Genomic DNA, 26,845 nt, shown 5'->3' on the forward strand with positions numbered 1-26,845 from the left:
TTATCCATGTCGTTTACATTTATTTAATTTATTTCACAGTTTTGGTTTTTGTAGGTTTTACAGTAGCTACAATGGTTGACAGGATTCCATCAACTAATTTACCGGCCAATGGAAGATGGTTCTGAACCTCTGCACCAAAACGTGTTGATATGACATGATATTTCCTGAAACAAGGAATACAACAGAGTGTCTAGTATTAAACAGAACCCATAGCAGCCTGTTTCACAAGTTATTTCAACACAGTATGCAGGTCCACAGGTCACTCTCTCATGGTTGATCTTTGTTCATTCACGTCAACTCCAATTCTGCCTCCGGTCCTCAAAGCCTCTGGAGGCCTGTGTATGTGACTTCATCATGTCTTCCTCTGTTCCTGGAGCTTTCTGGGCCTGATGACTCCACCCTTTCAGTAGGGAACCTTTGTAGTGTTTCCAGCTATTTCTGAACATTCTCAGCGTTTCAGTCCCATCAGTAGCTGCTTTCATGCCCAGTGAGGATGTACAGGTTGCTCATGGCAGACGGATCATCCGTAGGAGTGCTTTGCAAGATAATATCCCTGTAGTAACATATAATAATAAGTATATGATTTCAATTCATTCCCAAACGTGTTGCTAAACTAAAGTGGAAAAAATAAATACCTAGTTGTTCCCAAAACTTGAAAAACCCGACTTCTGTCTGTGATCTCCTGGGTAACCTGAGGTGAACAGCATAATATTTCATCATTTCATCCTTCCTCATAAATCAGTGTGAAGCCATCCATCATTGTTCTATACGACAGGTTTACCTCATTCGTTTGTAAACTCCTTCCTTTCAGACCATGTTTCCAGAAGACAAGAACACTGTCCTGTAAACACACTATAACAGACAATCACATTAGCACCAGATTCAACAGAAAGAAGTCTGATTCCAAATAGACAGATGTACACAATCTAATGGCCAGCTAAATATTGTTGCAATAACTGAAAATAGTTTTAGGCTGCTCACATTCATTTTCAAATTACACAGTCATGATATATTCATAAATAGTCATAAATTGAATATTTTCAATTCAAAACCTCAAAATTTGACTAATGAAGTCACGTAGTTTGGATTAATGGATGTTCCTGCCAGTCGCATTAAAGGAGCATTACGTAGGTTCTGAAATTTCTAACCGTTACTGACACCATTGGCCGTTAGAGGAACTGCAGCCAGTCTCATGCTCGTTCTCAGTGCCCAGAGGAGCACGCTCTTTTTTTTCTTTTTTTACTTCGAGGAGTGTCCGTGGGTGTCTGAATTGTGCTGGAGGCTGGTCGCTTCTTTCCAGCCGCAGAGTCCATTTGAAAACACTATTGCCGCTGCTTACTATAATGGCTGGTGTGCCGTACGGTTGTAAGTCCAAGTGGACGAGAACGCGCATGATGAATTTTCGCGCCAATTCGGGCCGACTCCTCCACACACAATTGAGCCTACAGGCTGATAGAGTCAACCGTGGTGGACAGTCGAGGTGTCATTCTTTTTTTTTACATCATGGATGGCTCATACACGTACAAATGAAAATTCTATCTTAAAGATTTTTTAAAGTAAAAACCTCCACATAGCTCCTTTAAATACTGGGGACGCGTCATTCACAAATAATGCCCAGTGATACTGTGTTAATGCAAATAGCATATTTATGGACAGGAGGGCAAAAAAGAACATGCTAGTATCCTCACTGTAATCTTCCCATTTCTGTCATCACAACCAATATTCTGTATAATTTTCATCAAAAGTGCACCGATAAACATCTCTTCTGTTGAGACATACAGGACCTGCACAGACAGTCAAGCACAGAGAGCACTGATTTGGGCTAAAATGTAAAACTACGAAAACTACATCTTATAGTTCTGTACCTTTGTGAGTGCAAATACTCTCCATGCCAGCAGGTGGCAGTAGTCAATAAAATGAAAACGTGTGTGTTGGCATTCTCAGAAAAGATGAAGATTTGTAAAATTAGAAGAACCTTCTGTGTGTGCCCACGTGACTTAACTTTTATTTTTATTTTATTTTATTTTCGCTAAGCTGATCAGCCAATCAGAGTGATTTCTCTCACTAACTGGCTCAACAAAATCAGCCAAAAAGCTGCTGACGGTTGTCCAACTAGTGACGTTAGTGTGGAACATACTGCAAAACCTAGGCTGAGATATGCTCAAAGAAGGCCTGGCATTGGCTAATAGCCGATCGTGAGCTTGATGCATCATGTCCTTACCCAGTGTCTGAATGGGAAACTCAAAAGCAAGTTCAGAGGTCTTCTGATGGCTCAGATATCCCTGAAGATTCACAACCCTCACCGTGTCTGAAACAAAACGGTTTGTTAATAGATTTGGTTCCTTGGCTTGTAAAAACACAGAAACTGCACTGACAGTAATGCAGGTATAATGAAAGTTTATGGGGCATGACACTGCATAAAGTCTATATGGTCATATGGTGCAACCAGCAAAGTCATGTGGTGCAACTAACATGCAGAAATGAGAGGAATGGGGGAGGGATCTTGAAAAAGAGGGCCCAAAGAGGACCCCAGATGGCCCTAATGAGTGTGTCATCTGGTAAAACACCTCAAACCAAGATATTTTATGAATTAATGATGCATACATTTGTCAAAAAAAAAAAATTTTTTCAAAATATATTTTTGTAGTTTTTTTCACAATGATATTTACGAAGTGTATATTTGTGTATGCATAGTGTAAGAACAATATGGTATTCACTTTACTGATTTTAACACATGACGTTTTCTTGAAAATGCTATAAATGTTTCTCAAAACCACATGAAACCAACATAAATACAAAGAACAAATTTCTAAGAACTCAAAAAGTAAATCATGGATGAAGCAGGAATGACATTATTTAAGACACAAGGGACATATAAAATATGACTTTTTAAACCAATCTGAGCATCCATATGAAGCGTTTCAAATGATTCAGTGAAAAGGAGCGATTTCTTACTTTTCAGTGCTATGAGAACTGTGTCCCTGTCGAGCTGAATCACTTGTTTGACCTCCAAAGACTCGCCATCTGTGAGGTCACATGAATCACACGACTGATCAGTCTGTCATTGCAATATGAATCATATAGTTCATAGGAAAGATTCTTCATATATATTTTTCCTGTTGTAAACCTCACGCATATAGTGATTTTACAGTGTTTTGTGTGTGATTGTTGATGTATCCACAAAATGCAACACCTGGTAGACTTTGTGGTGTGTCATCCAGGTGAATGATGTCAAAGTACATCTGTCCAGTGTTGTCTTTTTGGCAGGGATGGCTTCTCACCCCCACACAGACCTGTGGCAGCTCCTCTGTTTCGTTTACGAGCAGCTCAAAGACAGGCAGAGACTCTGGCAAATTCAGAGCAATGTGCTGAGAGAGAGAGAGAGAGAGACAGGAAGGTTACGCAACAGTGCGGATATTTTTAACATTTCCATCACTCTTCTCTCATTTCTCACCTTGAGCTGCATGAACTTCTGCAGAGGTTCATACCACATTAGAAGAACCAAACCAGTGGGAACAGCAGCACAAAGGAAAACGCTGTCAGTGTAGGGGTTTCGAACTAGAAACATAGAAATAAACATTAAAATGTGCACGGAATGCCTAGAGAATGATTCACACGCCTACAGAGGTCACTGGTCCTCACCCACACTGCATCTTCTACAGCCCTTGGTGTCTGGGATCTTTACTGACATGGCATACCTCCTGGAGGAAGATAAGAATTACCACCATTTAGCAGACCCGTTAATCCAAAGTAACTGACAAAGACAAAGCTATGGATCAATTCAAATGAAACAAACTAAAATATAAGAAAATACATATTCATGTTAAATAAATGAAGGTATCCACAAAAAAAAAAAATATTTAGAAATATTATAAAAATTGTAAAAGTAAATATATTTTAAAATGTCATTTATTTGTGTGATGCGCAGCTGAATTTTCTGATTCATTACTCCAGTCTTCAGTGTCTCATGATCATTCAGAAAGCATTCTAATATGCTGATTTGTTGCTCAAGAAACATTTCTTATTATCATTAATACTGAAAACAGATGTGTTTGAAAAAAATATTTGGTGGAAAATGTGATACATTGATTCAATATTCTTTGATGAATAAAAAGTTAAAAAGCACAACATTAATTTGAAATAAAACATATTTCACATTATAAATGGTTTACTGTCACTTTTGGTCAATTTAACGCATTGTTGCTGAATAAAAGTAATAATTATAAAAAGAAAAAAATTCAAAATGGCCCCAAACGTTTAAACAATAGTTACTTAATAGGTTACACATCACCATAAAAATTTTAATCTAATGAATACTGTGTATAAACCTAAAAAAAATGTCTCATATACAAAGTAGAAACACAGCAAAATTTCATCTACCATAGATAAAAATTATATATATATATATATATATATATATATATATATATATATATATATAAAAATGTCATTTTTGGTTTTAGAAATGTGATCTCTTAAAGGAACCACGAACTGAGAAATCTAAATTCCCTTGATCTTTTGACATTTAAGAGGGCATTGTACAATAAAAACGCTGCAAATTTCAGAACTCAAAACTTTAGTCTAAGAACATCTTATATTGAAGCCAGTCTGCCAAACACAACAGCTTGTGGAATGTGCCACATTATGATGTAATAGTGTGGCTAAACTCCGCCTCCACTGAAGAAGATCAACACCTGCTTCTACATCACTGCCTGTTTAGCTCTGTCTCAACCAAGAATAATAGTTCATGTGACCTCATCACCATCAAGCAGTCTTGAGCATTCACAGATGAACTGTAGAATCCTACAAACCTTGCGCTTATCTTTGTGCTCAAGCGGTGTGCGTTCATCACCAGATGCCCCTGTCTACGCTGCATATTCCTGCGGTACTCAAAGAGGGCCGGCAGACTATGAGAAGTCAACTGTGATGACTTTCCTGTGGACAGAGAACAGCAGGGTACCAGTCAGAGAGTTAATGAAGATATCAGATCTTTGTGGTACATTAAATGCGGTCATATTAGTAACATTGCACATGCCTGAGATGGACATAAGGACATTGTTCATCACGTACAACCAACTGCATCTCTGAGGAAGCAACTGGAGAAGAAAGAAAAGAAAATCTCACACACTCTTTCATGAGATATTTGCTCTAGTAAATTACGAAAGACTGTCTCCTCAGAACAAAAATCAGAAAGGTAATTGTGGGCTTATATCTCACAATGAAAATTGTGACATATAACTTTATGTACCGTTGTTTATTTTGTTATGGTGCCTTTGTCATATCGTGACATATTGTTCTCATTTGGAACTTTTTTCTTTATTATTTACAACAAAAGGGTCCACAAAAAAATAGAGAAAGAACAATATGGCTACCTTTTCCATGGTGTCCTCATGGAGCTCATTGAGATTGAGAGTGTAGATGCCCTCCTCAGCACCCAGCATAAGGTACTGATCTACGAGTAAATATCAGACAGTATTGCCATTAAAATGAATAGAAATTGGTTTATACATACATCATATACACATAATTATAAACACATTATAACAATAAACAAATAGTGCTTTCAGTATCTGAGAGTGAGTTCTCTTTTTTTCTCAGCATTAATGCTTTATGTTTATTTTTAAGAGATGACAGCGGATATAATATGCTGTATTCACACTAATCTATTTTAACACACCAGCTATTTTGTCCTGCTTCTGCACTTTAATTTCGCTCTAACAACAAAACCATATGCAAGTTGATATACTTGTTCGAGGGTTTTGTGTGCAGTTTTATGTAATTGGCAGCAAGCCGAATACGGCTGTCTCTGGTGATCTAAAACGCTGCAAACTTTACCTCTAGTCTTTGGAAGAACCCATGTAGCAGCACATTGGGTCTTTAACGGACAGCCGTTGAATACTTTAGAGAAACAGGCCCCCATCTGAAAAGAAAATGTATCATTTGTAAGTTTTATATTTGTAATTACAAAACAATAAGTATAAAATTAGAACACACAATATAATTTGAATATCTGTGCTTACATGTACTTGTGGTGTAGGTGGCAGTCCATGGACAACTTTCTGGAATGGATGAAAAGAGAATAAAGTGTGAGCGACCAATGAAAATCTGCCATTGATTAAAACAAGAGGTGCCCACATTTTCAATACAAAAGGCCAAAACTTGACCGAGGGTCATGGGTCAATAGTAAATATTGCAATATATCTAACTATAGTATATTAAAATGTATAACTTGATGCAAAAAATGTAAAATATATATATATATATATATATATATATATATATATATAAATTAGAAATGAAGATGTTTCAATGGCCTGTTTTTTTCTTTCTTTTATGATATGGCATGAAAGGCCAAATTAACTCTTTGCCCGCCAGCATTTTTATGATTTTCACTCCAATTTGATGGCCTCCAGTATATTTTGTTGTATGAATATTTGAATATGCAATACACCAAAATAAAGATCAGAGCCTCTACTTTTAAACAAAAAACTTTTATTCTAGCTTAAAGCATTTCTTTTTTTTTTTTTTTTTTATATAGTTTTGAGCAAAAAGGTGAGAAACCAAATTTTTATCAAAAACGACATCTGGATAACATTCAGTATGATTGTCAAGGCATAAACCCAGTAAATCGTTTCCATCAACACCTCTAAAGCTTGCACAGACATATACCATATACCACATCCTGGATCAACATTTTACTTAGAGATGCACCGACTGCAATTTTCTTGGCTGATTTACGTTTTTTTTTTTTTTATGTGATCTGCCGATACTGATTTTTGCAGATTTTCTTTTTAAGAACTATAACTGACAGCATATACAAAAAAGAAAAAAAAAAGACTTTTCTTCAAAGCAATATATATTTTTTGTTCATAATAAAATAAATTATTAAACATTACAAAACAACTTTATAAATGGACCTTTTTCTCTTTTTTGCTTGTCTTACAAAAGTCAAAAGATCCTGAATGAACAAAACTGAAGTGTACAATACTCTTCCAAATAATAATAGTGCAGTAAGTGGGTAATAAATGTTGCCAGCATATGTATAGGAAAATGCTACTCCAGCATTAATGGCAAGTTGTCCCCGTGGTTTATTTTAGCCTAACAAGTTTCAAAAATAGCAAACTTAGTGTCTTCACTCACAATAAAACTTCCACACCAACCACATGGAATTACTAAAAGAATCTACAGATTTCCTTTCAGACCTATTGGTTACCGTTGATAAAGCGCTAATTGTCAGAGATTTTAACATTCATGTTGATAATACAAATTATGCATTAGGACTTACTGACCTAATAATCTCTTTTGGAGTGAAGCAAAATGTCACAGAGCCCACTCATTGTTTTAATTAAGTGCTAGACTTAATTATATCATATAGAATCAATCTGACTGATATAGATATCGTACCTCAAAGTGACAATCTTATTGACAATTTCCTTGTATCGTGCATGCAGCGTATCATGGATATTAACTATATGATTCTGTGTTATCATCTGGGCAGAACTATTGTTCTAGCCACCAAAGACAGATTCACAAAAAACTTGCCTGATCTATCTCAACTGCTGTGCGTACCCATAAATACACATGAACTAGATGAAATGACTGGCAACATGGGCACTATTTTCTCTAATACATTAGAAGCTGTTGCCCCCATCAAATTGAAAAAGGTTAGAGAAAAACATACTTTCCCATGGTACAACAGTAATACTCACTCTCTCAAGAAAGAAACTCGTAGTCTTGAGCGCATGGAGAAAAACTAACTTGGAAGTTTTTAGAATTGCGTGGGAAAACAGTATGTCCAGCTATAGACAGGCTCTAAAAACTGTTAGGGCATACATCATAAAAAGCATAAAAAGAAAATAACCAAAACAATCAAAGGTTTTTATTTAGCACAGTGGCTAGATTAACAAAAAAAACAGATGCCACCTGATCTAAATATTCCCTCACAGTTTAATAGTAATGACTTTATGAATTTCTTCACTGATAAAATAGATAACATTAGAAATACAATAGCGAATGTAGATTCTACAGCGTCTAACACTTCAGTTGCATCCATCGCACCCAAAGATAAACTGCAATGCTTTACAACTATAGGACAGGAAGAACTAAATAAACTTATCACTGTATCTAAACCAACAACATGTTTATTAGATCCTGTACCCACTAAATTACTGAAAGAGTTGTTACCTGTAGCCGAAGAACCACTTCTCAATATTATTAACTCATCGTTATCTTTAGGTCACTTCCCCAAAACCATTCAAGCTGGCGGTTATTAAGCATCTTATTAAGAAACCACAACTATATCCTAGTGAACTGGCAAATAGGCCCATTCCAAATCTTCCATTTATGTCTAAAACTTTAGAAAAATATATATCTCATCAATTGCGCTCCTTCCTGCAAAAAAAAAATAAAAAATGGATTTGTATGTAGAATTCAAGCTTTAGGCCCCACCATAGCATAGAAACTGCAATTGTTAAAATCCACTTTCCTGTGAAGTTTAGCTCTAACCCTAATCAAACACGCATGAGTTTGCTAATCAGTGTCTACAGGATCATTAGAAAATCACAGGCAGGTGTGTTTAATTAGAGTCGGAGCTAAACTCTGCAGGAAACTGTATCTCGCGAGCCAGATTTGAGGATCACTGCCATAGATCATGACATACTCATAGATCTATTACAAAACTATACAGGTGTTCAAGGGCAGGCTTTAAGATGGTTTAGATCCTACCTGTCCGAATGCTACCATTTTGTTTATTTAAATGGAGAGTCATCTCATTTATCACCAATAAAATGTGGAGTGCCACAAGGATCTGTCCCAGGTCTTCTGCTATTTTCAATATACATGTTGCCCCTTGGTAATATTATAAGATTTTTCCATCTTTGAAACATCGCCTAGCTATGCAAAATGTTACCTGTTTCTGATGTAGGAAAGCTAGTTCATGCATTAATGACCTGTAGACTGGACTATTGTAACAGACTTCTAGGTGGTTGTCCTGCATCTTCAATAAACAAGCTATAGGTAGTCCAAGAAGCAGCAGATAGGGTCCTTACCAGGTAAAGATAATATGGCTTTCATAAAAAAAATTATGGATTTATTTAAAAAACAAAACAAAACAAAAAACACAAGAAGAGTAAAAATTATAATGAATATGTTATATGGTGCATATATTTAGCAAAATACCCCTCTCTACAGTTGTTAACGAGTAACGCGTTTATGATCACCGAATATGTTTGTATCTGAGGTGAATGTGTTGTTATGTTACATTGTTTACAAGACGTTTTATTAATGTCTTTGCGTGGCTGAAACACTGATTAAACGATTACATGAGACAGGATACAGATTGTAAATCTTTTTTAAACTTATCCTCGGATGTGTAGTCATGACTCACGTTTATTTTGTGCTGAAACTGATATTAATGTGGAGGACAATTTTAGTTAAACAGCGCACAAAACTGCATTTATTGTCCGAATAATACATTTAAGAATCAATATCGTTCCATAAAAAAAGAGAATCGATTAATATGAAGATATCAATATTTCTTTTACCCAGCCTTAGTTTTCACGTGGCTGTGATCGCTCACGCTGTTGTTAAGTCAACGACAAGGCCTCGCTTGCGCTCACAGCTGCATATAAAAGGATCAGCTCAAAATCAAAAAGACATGACACCAATTCCGATCCCTGGCCGATCGATCAGTGCATCTCTAATTTTACACTGTAATATTATGCAGCTTTCATTTATATGCTGTCTATTGCTGATGATCGCATTTTTTTAATATGCATCTGTTTACATAAGAGATCACTCACTTCTCCGTCCTGTTCACCTGTGTTTTTGTTCGGGAAGTTTTCTACTCGTTCAGAAAATGTGTAATAGCGCCCCGAGTGTATAACTGTGAAAACACGAAAAGCTGTAAAACTCGTCTTTGGCAGAGAAGTCTTTTAAGGATGCTTTCACACTTGGTCCTCTTGCCTGGTCCGAACCTGAGTTCAATTGCCCCCCCTTCCCCCTGCCCCTGCTGGACTGTGTTAATATTATTTTATTTGGGTCCAAACCACGCTTCGCTTGCGTCATCAAGCCAATATCTGTTTACTTCTGTTTACATCTGTTTACTGTTTGCTTGCAGCGCATGTTTGCTTGGAGCAAACGTTACTGGAGTTCATATGAACCGTTCCCCAGACCACCCTTTTTTAGACCTTCCCACAGACTCTCGTCAAGTCATGAAGGTTAAATTTGATTTGACCTGTGTAATTTTTTATTTTTTTACTCACGGAGTCATCCGGTTTCCTCCTGAGAGTGCTCCATTCTGGAGAGAGAGGGGGGTCATTTGGGGGAAAATGACTCCTGGTTCCTCCTGGGTCTGGAGTGACAGAGCTCTCTGCTATCAAACCTGTTGAACACAGCAGCTGCATCAGTGTTTGGGTTTTGGCCTGATATTACGGGCTCCACTAACTCTATATTAATCTCACTGGGTGGTGTGGCCTTACATATGAGAAAAAAACCCAGAAACCTCAAACCATGAAATTGCTATGCAGTTTCTAATGGGTGCTCAACGTGTTGCTATATGGTTGCTAGGGTGTTATGAGTGGTTTTACGTGTGTTATTATGTGGTTGCTAAGGTGTTCTAAAGTGTCTTCTAAAATTCTAAAGTAGTTTTCTAACTGGTTGCATTGAAAGACAAAGGTGGTATATTCCACTCAAAAATTAAAGTATACAGCCCGAAATATAAAACATTCATTCCAATTCTGATCCCTGGTATATACACTTAATTTATTACAATGAGGGCATTCATGGGCATGCAGAACTTTAAAAATAATATCCAGAGTTTTGAGCAGTGAGTGAATTCTGACCAACTGGAACACAATTGCCATCAGGTTGCCACATCTGTTTCGCCAGTATCCTGTTTTTACAGTTTCAACTGAGGGGTGAAACTACCAAACTACAGTGGTGTGTGTAAGAAAAATACTAATATTATAAACTAATATTATACAATTCTAAAACATTGTTTCTGCTTCATCTAAAGAAAGCAAGTCATAGGTGGGAAGGCACGAGGGGGATATAATGATTACAGAATGTTCAGTTTTGGGTGGAGTATCCCTTTAACACTATAAAAGCAAAAAGCATATAGATTGGGTAATGTGCAGAAGTGTAGGCTATTAATGATGTTGGTCCATTTAACATTACTAAAACTAAATATTAAAACAGAACTGTACTCTAAAAGATACCTCTGAGGTATTCTACCTTAAAGCTTTGGTCATTAGTAAACACTCATAATTTGACACATATATCTCACCTTCAGTTGGTGTTGAACAAAGGGAACCTAGACTGGTGGAATCACTGAAGAAGGAAGAGTTTGTGAGGAGTGACAGATCTGACAGTGTTGAACCAACCAGGAAAGTGGATTCATTGACTAGGGCGGGGTTAGAGTCAGGGACGGGGCCCTTCAGAGGCGTGGAGCCAATGAGAGGCGAGGAGAGGGAACAGGGAGTGGGGGCTTTTCTCTCTTGATTGGTTGTTGTAGTTGTTGACTGGGGAGAAGACACCACTCTCTTCACTGTCCCATATTTATCCTCTTCATCCGGTGAGAGCTGTGGATTAAACACACATCAATTCTGCTATTCTAGAAAACTTTTGACTTTTTAAACTTTTATGTCATTGCTTTCTACCTCCGCTGAAGAGCCTCTCTTTATAGTCAAACTCCTGCAAAAGAGCAAGCAGAATGTTAGACATTTCATCATTTTAGTTGTACGTTAAAGCTGCAGTCGGTAACTTTTGATGCTCTAGCGGTTAATAAACAGAACTGTTTGCGTCTTGCGGAAGAACATCGTAGCCGGAACTACTTCTTTCTGTTTATGTCTATGAAGAATCACAAAGGTGCTGGGTTACTCCGCCGCGGTACCCCCGAAGCAATCTAAAATAGTCCGAATATAAAAACTTATTATAGGTGCACCCTAGTGATTCAGGACAGGCTAAAAACATGGTTTGGAAAATGGATTCATGGTGTACTTGCTTATTATATACATTTTGTATACTTTGAATACCGCTACTGGTAAAAAACAACCAATCAGAGCTGCGGTCCATAACTTTTTTTTTGTGTTCAAAGTATACAAAATGTATATAATAAGCGAGTACACCATGAATCCATTTTCCAAACCATGTTTTTAGCTTGTCCTGAATCACTAGGGTGCACCTATAATAAGTGTTTATATCCGGACTATTTTAGATTACCTTTGTGATTCTTCATAGACATAAACAGAGAGAAGTAGTTCCGGCTACGATGTTCTTCCACAGGACGCAAGCAGTTCTGTTTATTAACTGCTAGAGCGTCAAAAGTTACCTACCGCAGCTTTAACCTAGCTATCAATTTTTCCAAATAGTTTTAGATACCTTGACCTTTTACTCCAAATTTAAAGATGACAGATTAAATATTAAATAAATATAACAAATTAATTAGCATATTTGTCTTTATATATATGGTGGTAACAAAATATGCCATATTTGGGGGACCAAAGGGGTCAAATCGACTTCAATAAGCTTTTTATATACAGTATAGTATTTAATATTTTTTATTTAGTATATAATTTAATTATTTACAAAATGTTTCATTAACCACAAAAATTATGTAAATGAATATTTTCATTCTAGTAAACAGATATCAAATTAGGTTGCCACAGAAATAATCAACTATACATAAGTAATCTCATTATTTAAAAATATTGTTAACATTTGGATATTTATGCCAAAGGGAAGAGTTGAACCTAGTATTAATTATTTTTTTTATTTTGACTAGTAAAACAAAAATCTGATTCACAATGTCTTTGCAGTGTACATTTATAACGATGAGCAACAACCATGTGTCGAGACATTAAAAAAAAAGCCAGATCACCTTTCCATCAAGGCCTCTTCCACACACTCTAACAAACTCCTGCAAAATAAAGAATAAAAGTGCAATGCAACCCTTAAAACACCTGTTTGTGAGCAGGATAATCATATTAGTGCTTCTTAATAGCTTAATTCAACAATAAATGTATCCAATTAAATGTTGAACAGTGATTGGATGGTGTCAAACTCCTCAGCCAATTAATATTTTTGAATGGCTTCCATGCATTAGCACATCAAACTCAACATTTACTACTGACACCATTACTTTAGACGGGCGAGAGTGAAATATAACCCACGGTGAGTCCTTGTCCGCACTGATAGAGCTCCAGTCCTCATACGCCCCCTAATGAAGAACATGAAACCAATAAGTGATTCCATAAGCATTGTTTTATCATTTCTTGTCATGCTTTTGTGTTTTGCGTATGGAAATGAGGGTGAGAAAATGACCGAATTTTTCACTGGACAACGTCCTTTCTATTTCATTCAAATGCTTATTCTCACCAGATCAGGACAGGGATCCGTCTCCTTTCTCATGGGTGGTCCAAACTTCACGTGACCGACTGGAAAACAGAAAAAGCGATCACAACTCCTGAACCAACCAGAATCACTGTATTCAACAGCAGCATGCTTCCCCTTTCACATACAACCGTGTGGTAGGAGTATGACGCGCCACTTTCTATAAAGTATAGTCTGCATGGCATTCTAACTTCTCATGCATCCATGCAAACAGACATGAACCTAAACAAACACTCAGAAACATACACAATACGTTCTTTCATAGCTCTAGATTGGCTTTTTAATTACAATAGCGCCTGTTGGCCAGCTAACTTTGGCTTGTGGCCGTGGCTTGCTGTAATCTTCCAAACCACAACAATTGCGCTCACTGGCTAACGTCGCATTCTTACTCACTCTTGATCAGCCGTGAGGTGAAGTCACAACGGTCATATTACTCTAGTTCTGTCATCACACTGTTGTAGAGGATATGCTGAGTCACTACAAACTTTTCGGGATCATAAAGGGGTCATTTAAAGAAAAAGCTTTTGAAATAAAAGAGTTTTAATGTAAACTGTTGACTGCACTGACAATATCTGATGATTGTCTTCTGTGGAGCTTCTTTACAACAGAATCCGTCTCATATTTGATTTGAAGTTTGAATCATTCTGTTATTTTTCCACTTTAAAACTCCTTGTATCAGTGCTGTATTTAAGTCCAGGTTTTAACTTTCAGAACTCAAAACGTATTGAAATCAAGTGGCTAAAATCAACATTCAAAGGGTACATTAATGATTGACATTTACATAACAGAGTAAATGCTGTGTGTTTGTGAATACAGTTCATTATTTTGATGTTGTTAATCATTTCACATGCAACGGGAATTTGCTTAAAGCTGCAGTAGGTGACTTTTGTAAAAATATATTTTTTACATATTTGTTAAACCTGTCATTATGTCCTGACAGTAATCAGAGCTGCGGTCCGTAACTTTGTTTGTGTTCAAAATGTAGAAAAATGTATATAATAAGCGAGTACACCATGAATCCATTTTCCAAACCGTGTTTTTAGCTTTTCCTGAATCACTAGGGTGCACCTATAATCAGTGATGCCGGTAACGCGTTACTTAGTAACGCGTTATTCTAATCTAAACACTTTTTTCAGTAACGAGTAATCTAACGCATTAGTATTTCCAAACCAGTAATCAGATTAAAGTTACTTAACCAAGTCACAGTGCGTTACCGTTTTTTTTTTTTCCTTAATAAAAATATATATTTATTTCTTCTTGCATCTCGGGGAGTGAAGTCACTTTTTCAAGTCACGTTTTCAGCATTCATGAAGTTCACGTCATGTGTATGTGCCACGCAGCGACACAAACGTAAACAATGGAGGGAGGCGAGAGATGCGCGTTTTCTAGATGGAGATACAGTCACTATTTTGAGTTTGTGTCAGCTAAAATACAACATTAAGGTCCATTGTACACTCTGTGCTGGCGGCGACAATGTGTTATCTAGCTACAAAAACACTACATCGAATTTGAAAAATCATTTGGATTCACAGCACTGCATAGTCAAATTTATAGAGCAAGTCACACAAGCTGGACTTCGGCGCAAAACCAGTAAGTGGGGGAGAGTTGAAGAAGTTAGTCGGGCAGTTTGTTGTGGAGGAAATGCCATTAAATACGGTTGACTCGCCTTCATTTCATGCCATAATAAACAAGATCCCTACCACTGTCAATGCGGCGCTGCCTCACAGAACAGCTTTTATATTCTTACATGGAGGAGTATTCAGTGATGGAGAGAAATCTAATATTTTTTATTAAATAATGTATTAATGTTAAGTCAAGAAGGGCTGCCTTTATTTTTTGTAAAAACATGTATTTTTTTTAGGAAATAGTTTTTAAGTTTAACTTTGTCAGCAGATAGATTGTGGATGTTACTGTTAAAAATACACTTGCAATAAAGTGAGTGTTGGCAAAACTGGTTGTCATTTTTATGTTGTCGGCAGCTGCTGATTGTAACTAATAAAGTAACTTGTAAAGTAATTAGTTACTTTTAAAATCAAGTAATCTGTAAAGTAACTAAGTTACTTTTTAAATAAAGTAATCTGTAAAGTAACTAAGTTACTTTTTCAAAGTAACTGTGGCAACACTGCCTATAATAAGTGTTTATATTCGGACTATTTTAGATTGCTTTGGGGGTACCGCGGCGGAGTACCTTTGTGATTCTTCATAGACATAAACAGAGAGAAGTAGATCCGGCTACGATGTTCTTCCGCAAGACGCAAGCAGTTCTGTTTATTAACCACTAGAGCGTCAAAAGTTACCTACTGCAGCTTTAAATACCAAAAAAGGCCACTTAAAGGAACGGTTCACCAAATAATGGCACTTACTCATCGTCATGTCAAAAACAGAAAATCTTTTGAAGAACGGTGTTGCATCAGAGCACACAGATTTCCATTTTATGAACAAAAAAACATAGATGCAGTTTTTAAACAACATGAGTGTTAATAAATGACAGAATGTTCATTTTTGAGTGAACTGACCCTTTTAATGTAAAGGTCAGAGAGAGGATAGAAATGCTCATGAATAAATCAAACAAATCAAAAACTAATTTATTTAATAAATGTATGATATTACCAATTTAGTTCATAAAATCATTGTTTAGTAACTGAAATATGTTAAAAGATTATCAGAAATGTATTTATGTGGTGTTTCTGAGCCATTTGGATGCAATAACATACTGCTAAAATAGCTATTAACATAAAGATAGCTCTTTTACTGTGTATAAGAGTATGAAGTTGACTCACATTGCTCTTCAGACCGAGTTCTTTGAATGGGACGTTTCGCTAGGGAATGAATCTTATCAGGTAGGACACTACATGTCTGTAAACACACAGACACACAACCATGGACATGATCTCTAAAGTCACATGAGGATCTTTTACCTTACTGCTCCTGGGGACCCAGTGTCCTGCAGGGTTCAGCTGAACCAGCGAATCCTGCTCTTCAGGATCACTTGGGAATAAACAGGCAAGTGTGCTGAAGCTGGCTGGACATGAACTTTCAGGACAGTGGTTCTCCAGGAGCAGGGTTGAAGAACAGCCACAGTACAGATAATTAATGTTAAAAATGTCACATGTCAGCTTAAAGCCATGGTACTGTCTTTGTACCATTCTGGTGTTTGAGTATTAAAGGTGAAGTGTGTAATTTTTGTACCATTCCTGGCACCAAACAAAACTGCAAAAATAATGATTCCTGGGCTTTAAGAAACATACTCGTTGTATTCATCATATTGATTTTGAGTGTTTAAAAAAATACAAATAATATAACAAGTGTAATAAAATAAAATAAAAAATGACTTGAATATGAATATGAATATATATATATATATATATATATTGAAAATGTGTTCAGACCTCATTTGTTATTTTCAAAAATGCTATATATGTATATTTTTATATTATAATGTATATTTTTCAAGCTAAAAAGTGCTTTGTTTTGTAAAGCAAATCAAACATTTATTTGATGTTTTTCATTTAATTTATTTTATAATGAAACATTAATATATTATTTTTATAATTAAAAATATTGTTTTAACATCAATATATTATTTTGGGGGTTACAACATACTGCAGCCTTATTATTATAATTAGTTATTATTATTATTATTTTTATTTATTTTTTTTACAAAACTGTTTCATTTTTTTTTTTTAAGAATTAATGCCATATATGTATATTTTGTATTTTAAATTTATATTTTCAAGCTATAATTTATTTATTATTTACTTATATATTTATTTAAAATTTATTTATATATTTCATTTATAATTATAATTATTATTATTATTGTCTTTTTTAACAAAAACAGTTACATTTTTCTAAGAATTATTACTTTTTCGGGTTTTTCTCTATTTTGATATCAGGATTGTTCTATGACTTGATGCACCACAAAATAATCACTAAATTAACAATAGATACATTTTCAATTTAAATTAAATTTACATTTTAAATACATTAATAAATAGACCTGGATTTCCAACAGGTTTTCTAAATATGATGGAAATGTTGGACCATTCAAACAATCAGCTGTTTTAAGCCGCACAGAGCCTCAGTTTTTTTACCCTTTCAGTCTAGTAGAATTGGGAGAAAGTATTTTACCATTAAAAACATTACACACTTCAGCTTTAATCGAAAGTGCTCTGAAATAAAATATGTTTCTCCATTTGAAAGGAAATCTCTTCATTGCTCTCCATTCACCTCCAGGTCACTCTCATCCATAGTGTGTGTCTGTTGCAAATCAGGGTTATTGACTGCATCCAGCAGCTCTATAACAAGGTTACGTGTGAGGAGCTGCGTGACAAAGGCATGCTGAAAAGACAGAGAAAAAAAAAGATTTCAGTAATAAGACAGTATCAAGAGCCCCTACAAGGATATCAGATCATTAAAATGATATTCAACACACAGATATAGTTAACATGTACCTGTAAGATTTTTTCTGCTGTCGGCCTTTTCCGAGGGCTCTTTATAAGAGCCGTTTTAATGAAGTTGTGAAATTCTGTGGACCTGATGAATGAGCGTGCTTTTATTGAACTTGCAAACAGAATGCTTTGTTATTTACGCAAAGATGAGGAAAATCAACAGCTGTATTACCATTTGTTCTTTTCTTTGAGTTTGGGAGGTTGAAAACTGCTCTTGGACATTAGCATCAAAGCTCTGAGGGAAAAACAACAAAGACGGTTTTGATCTCTGCCGCCAACCTTTCAACCTAAAGGACAATGTCTATGAAACGTTGCATCTTTTTGTTTGAGGTTTCTGCTAGACAAGCTTACATCACTCCTGGCAGCGTGTGAAAACATGTTTTGTGTTGCCAAGGGGTCAAGGTTTGACTGGCTCAAACTGAGTTGAAATGAGCAAAATAAAAGAAATCGCTTACTGTACCTATAACAAAGGGGAATATCTTTTGTAGTGTGACTAGTTTCACTTTAGCAAGGGTTTACATGTGTGTATATTTGTGTGTGTGTGTGTGTGTGTGTGTGTGTGTTGACACCTCATAGGGTGTAGGTCAAACATGGGCGGCTGCAGCTCTGCTAGTTCAATAGCTGTGATACCCACTGCCCAGATGTCACACAGCTGGTTATAACCGCCTTTCCTTTCCACTGCTGCAACCTCTGGGGCCATCCTGAGAGAAAGACATCACATTAAAATATAAAATAATATTTTGTATATATATATATATATATATATATATATATATATATATATATATATATATATATATATATATATATATATATATACACATACCCGTATTTTTCAGACTATAAGTCGCACCTGAGTATAAGTCACATCAGTCCAAAAATACACCATGATGAGGAAAAAAAACATATATAAGTCGCACCAAACTATAAGTCGCATTTGTTTAGAACCAAGAACCAAGATAAAACATTCCCGTATCCAGCCTCGAGAGGGCGCTCTATGTCTTCAGTGTAGACTACAGGAGCACTGAGCAGCATAGAGCGCCCTCTCGTGGCTGGAGACGGTAGAGTTTTCTCTTGGTTCATTTCTCCCGGTTCATGTCAAATTAATTTTGATAAATAAGTCGCACCTGACTATAAGTCGCAGGACCAGCCAAACTATGAAAAAAAGTGTGACTTATAGTCCGGAAAATACGGTGTGTGTGTGTATATATATATATATATATATATATATATATATATATATATTAGGGGTGTAACGATACGCGTATTCGTATTGAACCGTTCGGTACGACGCTTTCGGTTCGGTACGCGGTACGCATTATGTATACCGAACGGTTCGTTGGAGTAATTAATTATATTTGAAAAAAAAAAAAGAGAGAGAGAGAAATATAATGATATGCGTTCAACAAGGTAGCCCAATAACCCAAACAACGTAACAGGCAACGCCCCTGACACTCCCGAAGAAGAAAAAAACACCATCTTATATGTTTATGTTAGGCTACTCAGCAGGCGCTCGCTCACTCAGTACGCGCTGAAGGCTCGTTGCAAAATAGCCAATGCGTTTAACAGACTAGAAATGAGAAGATCCTCCAATAACCAACAGGTCTGGTGTTTGGGTGCACTTTGGATTCCCTTTAAGCTATAATGGTGATGGCAAGAGAGTGGTGGATAAAAAAACAACGGTATGTCGCATCTGCAACATGACAGGGTACACCAGCGGGAATAAAAAAAAAAAAAAAAAAAAACATCAGCGGGAATATCTGGGATATATGCGTCAGTACTATCTGGGAAAAGACGAAAAAAAGGAGAAACATGCACGCAGCAAACTATCCCTGCAGCATTTAGAAACTATAGCTTACAGGGAATCCAACCCAAACACCAGACCTGTTGGTTATTTTAGGATCTTATATTTCTGGTCTGTTAAAGGCATTCGACATTTTGCAACAAGCCTTCAGCGCGTGCTGAGTGAGCGAGCGCCTTAGGGGCCGTTCACATATCGTGCCTAAAAACGCATGGAAAACGCTAAGCGCGTCTTTCTCCTCCTTTCCAAAGCGCTTGGGCAGAAGCGCTCATGAGGCGTCTGTCTTTGCTAAGCAACAATGACGTGCTCTCTCCATGAGACGCGGAAATTTCAGCGAAGGATAAATGGATTTGCAGCTCTAAAAATCGCTTGCAGTAGCTCTGCTACTAAATTTATTTCAAAATTGCAATCCATATACAACTATGATCAGCTGATCCTTCATCTTGGCTGAGCTCTCAACGTTGTTACGGGAAAGGATGAAGCTGATTGGTTAGTTCTTGTCACATGACCCGCGGTGCGCTTGCGGCATTCTGAAAAGTTGAGATGTTTTTACATTTTGCTCTATCTAAAACGTATCGAACCGAACCGAACCGAACCGTGACATCAGTGTATCGTATCGAACCGAACCGTGAATTTTGTGAACCGTTACACCCCTAATATATATATATATATATATATATATATATATATATATATATATATATATTTCATAATATATACAATTAGTTATTCTTTTATATACACCACCATTTCATGTTTTTTAAAGAAATTAATATTTTTATTCAAAAGAGATGCATTAATTTGATCACGAGTAAAGACATTTATATTGTTGAAAAAGAATCCTGAAAACAATGTGTACTGTTTACACAAATATATTAAGCAGCTCAACCATTTTCAACTGTGATGATAATAAGAGACGTTCCCTGAGCAGCGAATCAAAATATTAAAAAAGATTTCTGAAGGGTCATGTGTCTGAAGGCCGCAGTAATGATGCTGAAAATTCAGCTTCGCATCACAAATATAAATAACATTTGAAAATATATTATTGTATAAAACAGTTATTTTAAATTGTAATAATATTTATTAATATTCTTATACTATATTACAATCTTGGTGACTCACCAGTATGGCGTGCCGATAAAGGACTTTCTCTTCGCAACAGATGCGTTGATCTCAGCTGCCACTCCAAAATCCGCTGATAGACCGAGAGGAGACAAAAGCCCAGGTTTATTAGATTTATGGTGTATTAATTAATATGTGCATAAGTGTGTTTACATGTGAGGGTCTGAGACAGGGGTAAACCTCGACTGACCTAGTTTGACATCTCCTCGCTCCGTCAAAAGGATGTTGGCACCCTGCGGGCAACCAAGAAGGACACAATGAGCACATCTCACATGCGCTATTGTCCTATAAAGAAACTCACTCATATATATGAACTCTACCAATGTATATCAATCACTATGTGGCAAAATGGCTATAGGCAATAATGACTTGTAAAATTACTTTTATGTCTCTATGCATTTTCCCCCCTTGATGGAGATGATGTAGACCCTGTAAACAGAACACAATTGTGAAAAATACATCATAAATGGGCTTTACACGTATTTTTAACCTTTTTACTAACCTTTAACTCTGATTAATAATTATTCCTGGGTTAAAAGGTATTCTGATTTCACATTTGTAATGGTTAACACTTTTATTTGCATATTTATAAGAATTCACTGGTGAACAGAAGCCCATCCTTGCCAGCTACAATACAGAAGAAATTATCTGCCACTATTGTTGTTACATTTATACACATTTTAGATTTTGTCTGACACAAATAAGACCGATAACCAATAAAGGGCTGATATTAAAATTCAGTTTTAAGCTTTATTTAAATCATAAACTTAAAACATCAAAAACTAAAATTAACAATTTGAAATATTAAAAGTGCATTTACATTGCACATTAAAATTTGTGGTTTAAAAATGCATTTTGTATATATTATATATTATATATATATATATATAATTTTCAAAATGCATTTTTAAACCACAACCACATGTTTGTGGTTATCCAAAGGAAATCTTCAATATCACAAAAAAAAAATATATAAAATTTTAGTAATTTTACAAAACTGTAATATTTATAAAATCACAATATATATATATATATATATATATATATATATATATATATATATATATATATATATATATATATATATATATATATATATATATATTGTGATTTTATAAATATTACAGTTTTGTAAAATTACTAAAATTTTATATATTTTTTTTTTTGTGATATTGAAGATTTCCTTTGGATAAATATATCCCAACATAATAAAGTTAATAACACTGGCTGGGAAAGTATACTGCAGCAAGCATGCAATGAGCATGCACCTTTTTAGAAATCTCAACGTAAATCAAATTATCATGGCTATAACTAATGCAATGGCTATTTAATTTAACGGTTTCTCTCAGATGCAGAAGCTAAACACAGCACGGGGAAGTTTCTGTGACTGAATATAAATATTTAACGAGGGGAGCATTGTTTAATTTATGATCGATTGTCTGTTGCTAAACAACTTGCCACAAAATTCTAGCACTATATTGTTATATTTAATAACACTGTACACCTTTGGCACTTATAGTGCCGCTTTTAGCTCCCTTCGAAGAATGGGAACCGAACAACATTGGAGTCCCAAAAATGAATATTGGTAACCAAACAGTTTCTGGTCCCCATTGACTTCCATAGTGCACTTTTTATTTTATTTTATCCATGTTATGAAAGTCCTGCAACTGTGTGGTTACCAGGGTTGTGGAAAGTTACTTTTAATAGTAATGCATTACAATATTGCGTTACTCCCTAAAAAAGTAACTAATTACTTTATGTTAAATTACTTTTGCGTTACTTTCGTGTTATTTTTTAAATATGAGCAGGGCTTTATTATTTTTAATATAAGAACTTCTATTTATAGAAAATATAAAAGCCCTTTCACACCAGAAAATGTACTGAATAAACCTCAGGCTGAAGGAAAAGTAAATTCTCATCTGTACAGCAGAACACAGGAGAAGAACGTTCAACACTCTTCAGCAATAAAATAAAACAATGAAGCACAATTGTTAGTTTATCAAAATACATTTTTGCTTATTAGTATGGTTGAATTGGATCATCAAAGGTCAGCAGCAAAGACATTGGTTAATAAAATGGGATTAGATACATGTGTGTTAGTTAACATTTTGAATTAATGCAGGTTTGCGTCATTTTCTGAGTTTGCATTACACTGTTTTAAATCATTTTGATGAATACTAAATCTTTTTTTTTTTTTTTTTTTTTTTTTTTGAGTGGGATGAATTAATGGACATTCACATTTAGTCTAGAACTACATCACACAGCATTCACACAGCACAAACAATGCCTCTGTACTTCAGATTTCTCCCAATATGGGGACAGGAGACATGTCCGTCAATAAACGGGAAAACAAAGTAACTCAGATATTTTCTTGTAAATTAAAAAGTAATGCGTTACTTTACTAGTTACTTGAAAAAAGTAATCTGATTACATAACTTGCGTTACTTCTGATGTGCTACCCCCAACACTGGTGGTTACCCACATTCTTCAAAATATCTTCTTTTGTATTTAGAAGAAGAAATTAATTCATACAGGTTTGGAACAACATGAGGGTGAGAAAATGACAGAATGTACTTTTTTGGGTGAGCTGTCCCTTTAAGGAAAGACAACAACAACAACAACAACAACACTAGAATAATTTAAAAACAACATCACTGAAATCCCTTCCTACTGCCTCATGGACCTTAAGTGATAAAAACATGATGTAAGATGTGAAGGCATCCTCACCTGAAGTGTTTCTCTGCTCACATACGCTATTTGTCTCTCTTTCAGAGGACCAGTGACTGCAGAAACACAATGACCTCATTTAGACTCGCTAAATACCATATGTACATTAATACTCTGTCAGACAATATAAATAACAACAGAAACCATTTAAATCTGCATAACCCTTCTTAAGGAAACAACATACAGGAGGGCTTGCTTTTGAAACAATCAAACATCACAACCTCAGCTAGAATGATTGATATATGAATTGACTACCTACTTAAAATTTCAATAATGACCTATAACATCCAAATTATATGCAGTAATGTATCAAATCATCATATCTTTGAATTGTACCATGGTAAATATCCTGCAACGATCCTCCTCCACAGAATTCCATGCAGATCCATAACTTGTTATTTCTGTGCAATATGAAGAAGTTCATTGTTAGTTTCCCTTAAGTTTTCTGCAAACTGCAGTATTAGTTTCTTACATGACTAACCTGAGGTAGCTTCCGAAATAGGCCACAATGTTTTTGTGAGTGCAATCTTTCATCATGGTTATCTCATGTTGAATGCTTGAAATGTCATCACCTGACAGAAAAAAGAAACAAGGGTCTTTATCAGTAACACGATAAATTTAAACAGGCTCCCTTAACAAACCAGCAAGATTTACAGCGATTAAATAACTGAGCTGAATTTCAGATGCTGCAGTGAAGAATTCAGCATCAAACTGAGTTTTCAGCATAAAATATGATCTTCTGGGTATCTTTAAATATATATAAATATATATATATATATTTGAAACTACAAGCCTTTCTCAATCATTTTCAGTTTTAAAATCTAAATACGTGTCAGTGTTCAGAAGTTCGGAAGCTCAGAAAGCAAAGAACTACTGTGACATATAATTTTGAAATCATTAGTGTTGGCCAATAAACGTAAATGCCAATTAGCAAGAGGTGCTGACTGGACTAAATATTGAACATATTTAATATCACAACCTTTTTTACAATTAAACATAACTTTAGCCTCTTTACATGAGAGTAACTTCCTTGTGTGTCTGCACTCACTTGGCGAATGAAGCTGATTTTGATTCTAACCACATCTACTAAAAAAATATCAATACATAGTGTGCATCATATCAGTAAAAATGCAAATAAGAACATTTTATTAACAATGGTTTATGACCTTACCAGGGTCCAGTTTGACCACTTTAATAGCTGCGATGACTGAAGTCTTAATGCTACGGGCCTATGAGGACAGAGAAACAAACTGGTGGTTTATGCAGATTAATTATAACGTACTGCTTCTACAAATAAACAATGCATGTTGACATCAGACATATTTGCATCAGTCAGTTACTTTCAAGTTCCAGTGCTTCAAGTTTCTACATTGTTTTTTTGCGGTAGTACTGGATCACAAAAATCCAATGCACAAAGAGCCACAAGTATTTTGATACATGCACGAATACACGCTACCTCTTTCAAGTCTGACGGGTTTCAGTTATACCTTTCAAAAGCCTCATACTATACTAACCACGCAAGAACTGTGATTGTATCACAAGGATGTCCCTTAAAAAGTGCAAGACAAACCGTCTACCTTCACTTGAAACCATCGTGGGATTTGTGAGGCACATTGTGTGCCTCTGTGGTCTACACATGACAGAAAAATGAAGCTGTCTGCCTGTAACCATGGTAACCAGCAGCCAATAGTGGATCAACAGACACTGGAAAGGTGAAGTAGAGATGAAAAAAAAGTGGCAGTGCTCATTTCCTGTTTTCTTTCCTGCTGAACCAAATCACATCCTGTAATGTGTCTTTCTCTGTTATCAAGGCCATGATGCGTGTTTGTTCAGGCAGAGTGATATAAATGGACAATCCACCCAATCAGGGCAAACAAGGTCACCGTCAGATACTCCGAAGAGACAAAATGTGCATACGGCGTTTGCAAATCTTTTTATTAGTCGCTTCCTTGTATGCAAAAAGATGTTTTTCACGCCTTGTTATTTTTGTTGCATGGTATGCCACCATGATCAGCTCAGTTCATTCTAAGGAACAAATTCCATTTGCAAGGATAATTCGTGTTTAGTATCCTTTTTACTTTTCTTTTATGAGGAAGGACTCCTCAGTGAAGGTGCACACATGCACAGTCGCATGCTTTTATGCAGTTAAACGTGCCAGAGCCACATGGGCGTTACGGAACATCAAAGTCAATGGGGTGTGAAAACTGAAGTCATAGTCGAGTAACATGGTCAGACAGTTAGTACACGCATCATTCATGTTCTGTGAAATTAGTAGTTAATACTAGTTCCTACAATATGCTAATGCAATGCATAATATGCTACAATGTATGATATAATACTCAAGTCTGAAGCACAATCAAGATTGTTGCAAATATAACTAAGATACAAGATGCAGTATCTGTGTCATGAATCTATAACAACTGCTGGAAAGATTTTTTGCTGATAGATCATTTTGGACCAAGAACAAACTAGCTACTATGTCCCAAAACACAGCTTTTGCAGCAAGGCATCATTACAACAACTCATCCCTTTTACTAACAATATCATAAAGACTCTTATACTGAAGCAACTGTGCATGGTTTTGGGATGGAAACTTTGGTTATAGTTTTCTTGCATCCTCACTGGTACAAACACAAGCACCTAATTGCACTAAATGTTCAATGAAATCGTTTTTCTAAGATACTTTCCTACCTTAAACACATCTCCGTATGTCCCGCTGCCGATGCGGTGTATCAGCTCATAGTCATCGAGCGGATCCGTGTGCGATACTCCGATCGCGTCCATCGCAGCGCGGCATCTGATGCGTTTTCTCACGGTGCCAAATCAAGAGCGGATGATACTCATCCAAGTGCCACTCACCACCACTTCCTCAACGTAACAAGTGCACTAGAGTGAACATGTCAGCGATGACACAGACGCATCTCTCTCTCCGGGGGCGTTCACAGTGACGCGTGCAGGACGTCTATAAGAGCGCATCTCTGAGAGAGAGAGAGAGAGAGAGAGAGAGAGAGAGAGAGTAGCTAAACGCGTGGGAATCATCAAATATGTCTGATGTTATGTGCACCTAAAGAGCGACAATTATCGCAAACGGAGCGCACGCAATAACGCGTTCAGACAGTTTAGATCAAAAAGTTTCAATGAAATACAGAGTAGCTACTAAAGTCATACTATTGTACTTTTAATTTCTCATATGTCTTTAAGCAGTTATATAAGTATGCTTAAACGAATCTTACTGCCTTTTATATTAGACAATATTTAAACGACAATATTTTGATGAACAATGTGAAACGCATTTGAAATCCTTCAAATCTTGACAAAACAAGGCGATATATGACATCAATATTAAGTTTAGCAG

At 35.8% G+C, this 26,845-nt stretch overlaps 1 protein-coding gene across 1 annotated transcript; it reads right to left on the minus strand.

Moving 5' to 3' along the window:
* Positions 1 to 26,424, minus strand: LOC127942018 (mitogen-activated protein kinase kinase kinase kinase 2). The gene is made up of 32 exons (XM_052537531.1): positions 26,182 to 26,424; positions 24,662 to 24,719; positions 23,972 to 24,062; positions 23,827 to 23,891; positions 23,491 to 23,546; positions 21,145 to 21,192; positions 20,954 to 20,996; positions 20,764 to 20,836; positions 18,410 to 18,541; positions 18,013 to 18,075; positions 17,844 to 17,925; positions 17,620 to 17,730; positions 16,170 to 16,245; positions 13,375 to 13,433; positions 13,170 to 13,216; positions 12,878 to 12,916; positions 11,658 to 11,691; positions 11,285 to 11,579; positions 10,263 to 10,381; positions 6,021 to 6,059; positions 5,836 to 5,920; positions 5,373 to 5,452; positions 5,036 to 5,096; positions 4,812 to 4,935; positions 3,643 to 3,701; positions 3,455 to 3,558; positions 3,194 to 3,368; positions 2,956 to 3,024; positions 2,222 to 2,308; positions 782 to 852; positions 636 to 691; positions 1 to 553 (listed from the first exon to the last, which is right to left on the minus strand). Exons 1-32 carry the CDS (start codon positions 26,272 to 26,274, stop codon positions 466 to 468), a joined length of 2,682 nt encoding a protein of 893 aa, XP_052393491.1. The 5' UTR covers positions 26,275 to 26,424; the 3' UTR covers positions 1 to 465.
* Between the last annotated feature and the right edge of the window lie 421 nt (positions 26,425 to 26,845).

The sequence above is a fragment of the Carassius gibelio genome, chromosome A21 (genome assembly GCF_023724105.1).
Source record: "Carassius gibelio isolate Cgi1373 ecotype wild population from Czech Republic chromosome A21, carGib1.2-hapl.c, whole genome shotgun sequence".
NCBI lineage: Eukaryota > Metazoa > Chordata > Actinopteri > Cypriniformes > Cyprinidae > Carassius > Carassius gibelio.

Coding starts and splice junctions, on each gene's coding strand:
- LOC127942018 (XM_052537531.1), bottom strand. CDS start 26,274: ATGGACGCGATCGGAGTATCGCACACGGATCCGCTCGATGACTATGAG. Junction 13,217..13,374: donor CGGATCCCTGTCCTGATCTG/GTGAGAATAAGC, acceptor GTTCTTCATTAG/GGGGCGTATGAGGACTGGAG. Junction 6,060..10,262: donor GGAGGAAACCGGATGACTCC/GTGAGTAAAAAA, acceptor CATCCATTCCAG/AAAGTTGTCCATGGACTGCC.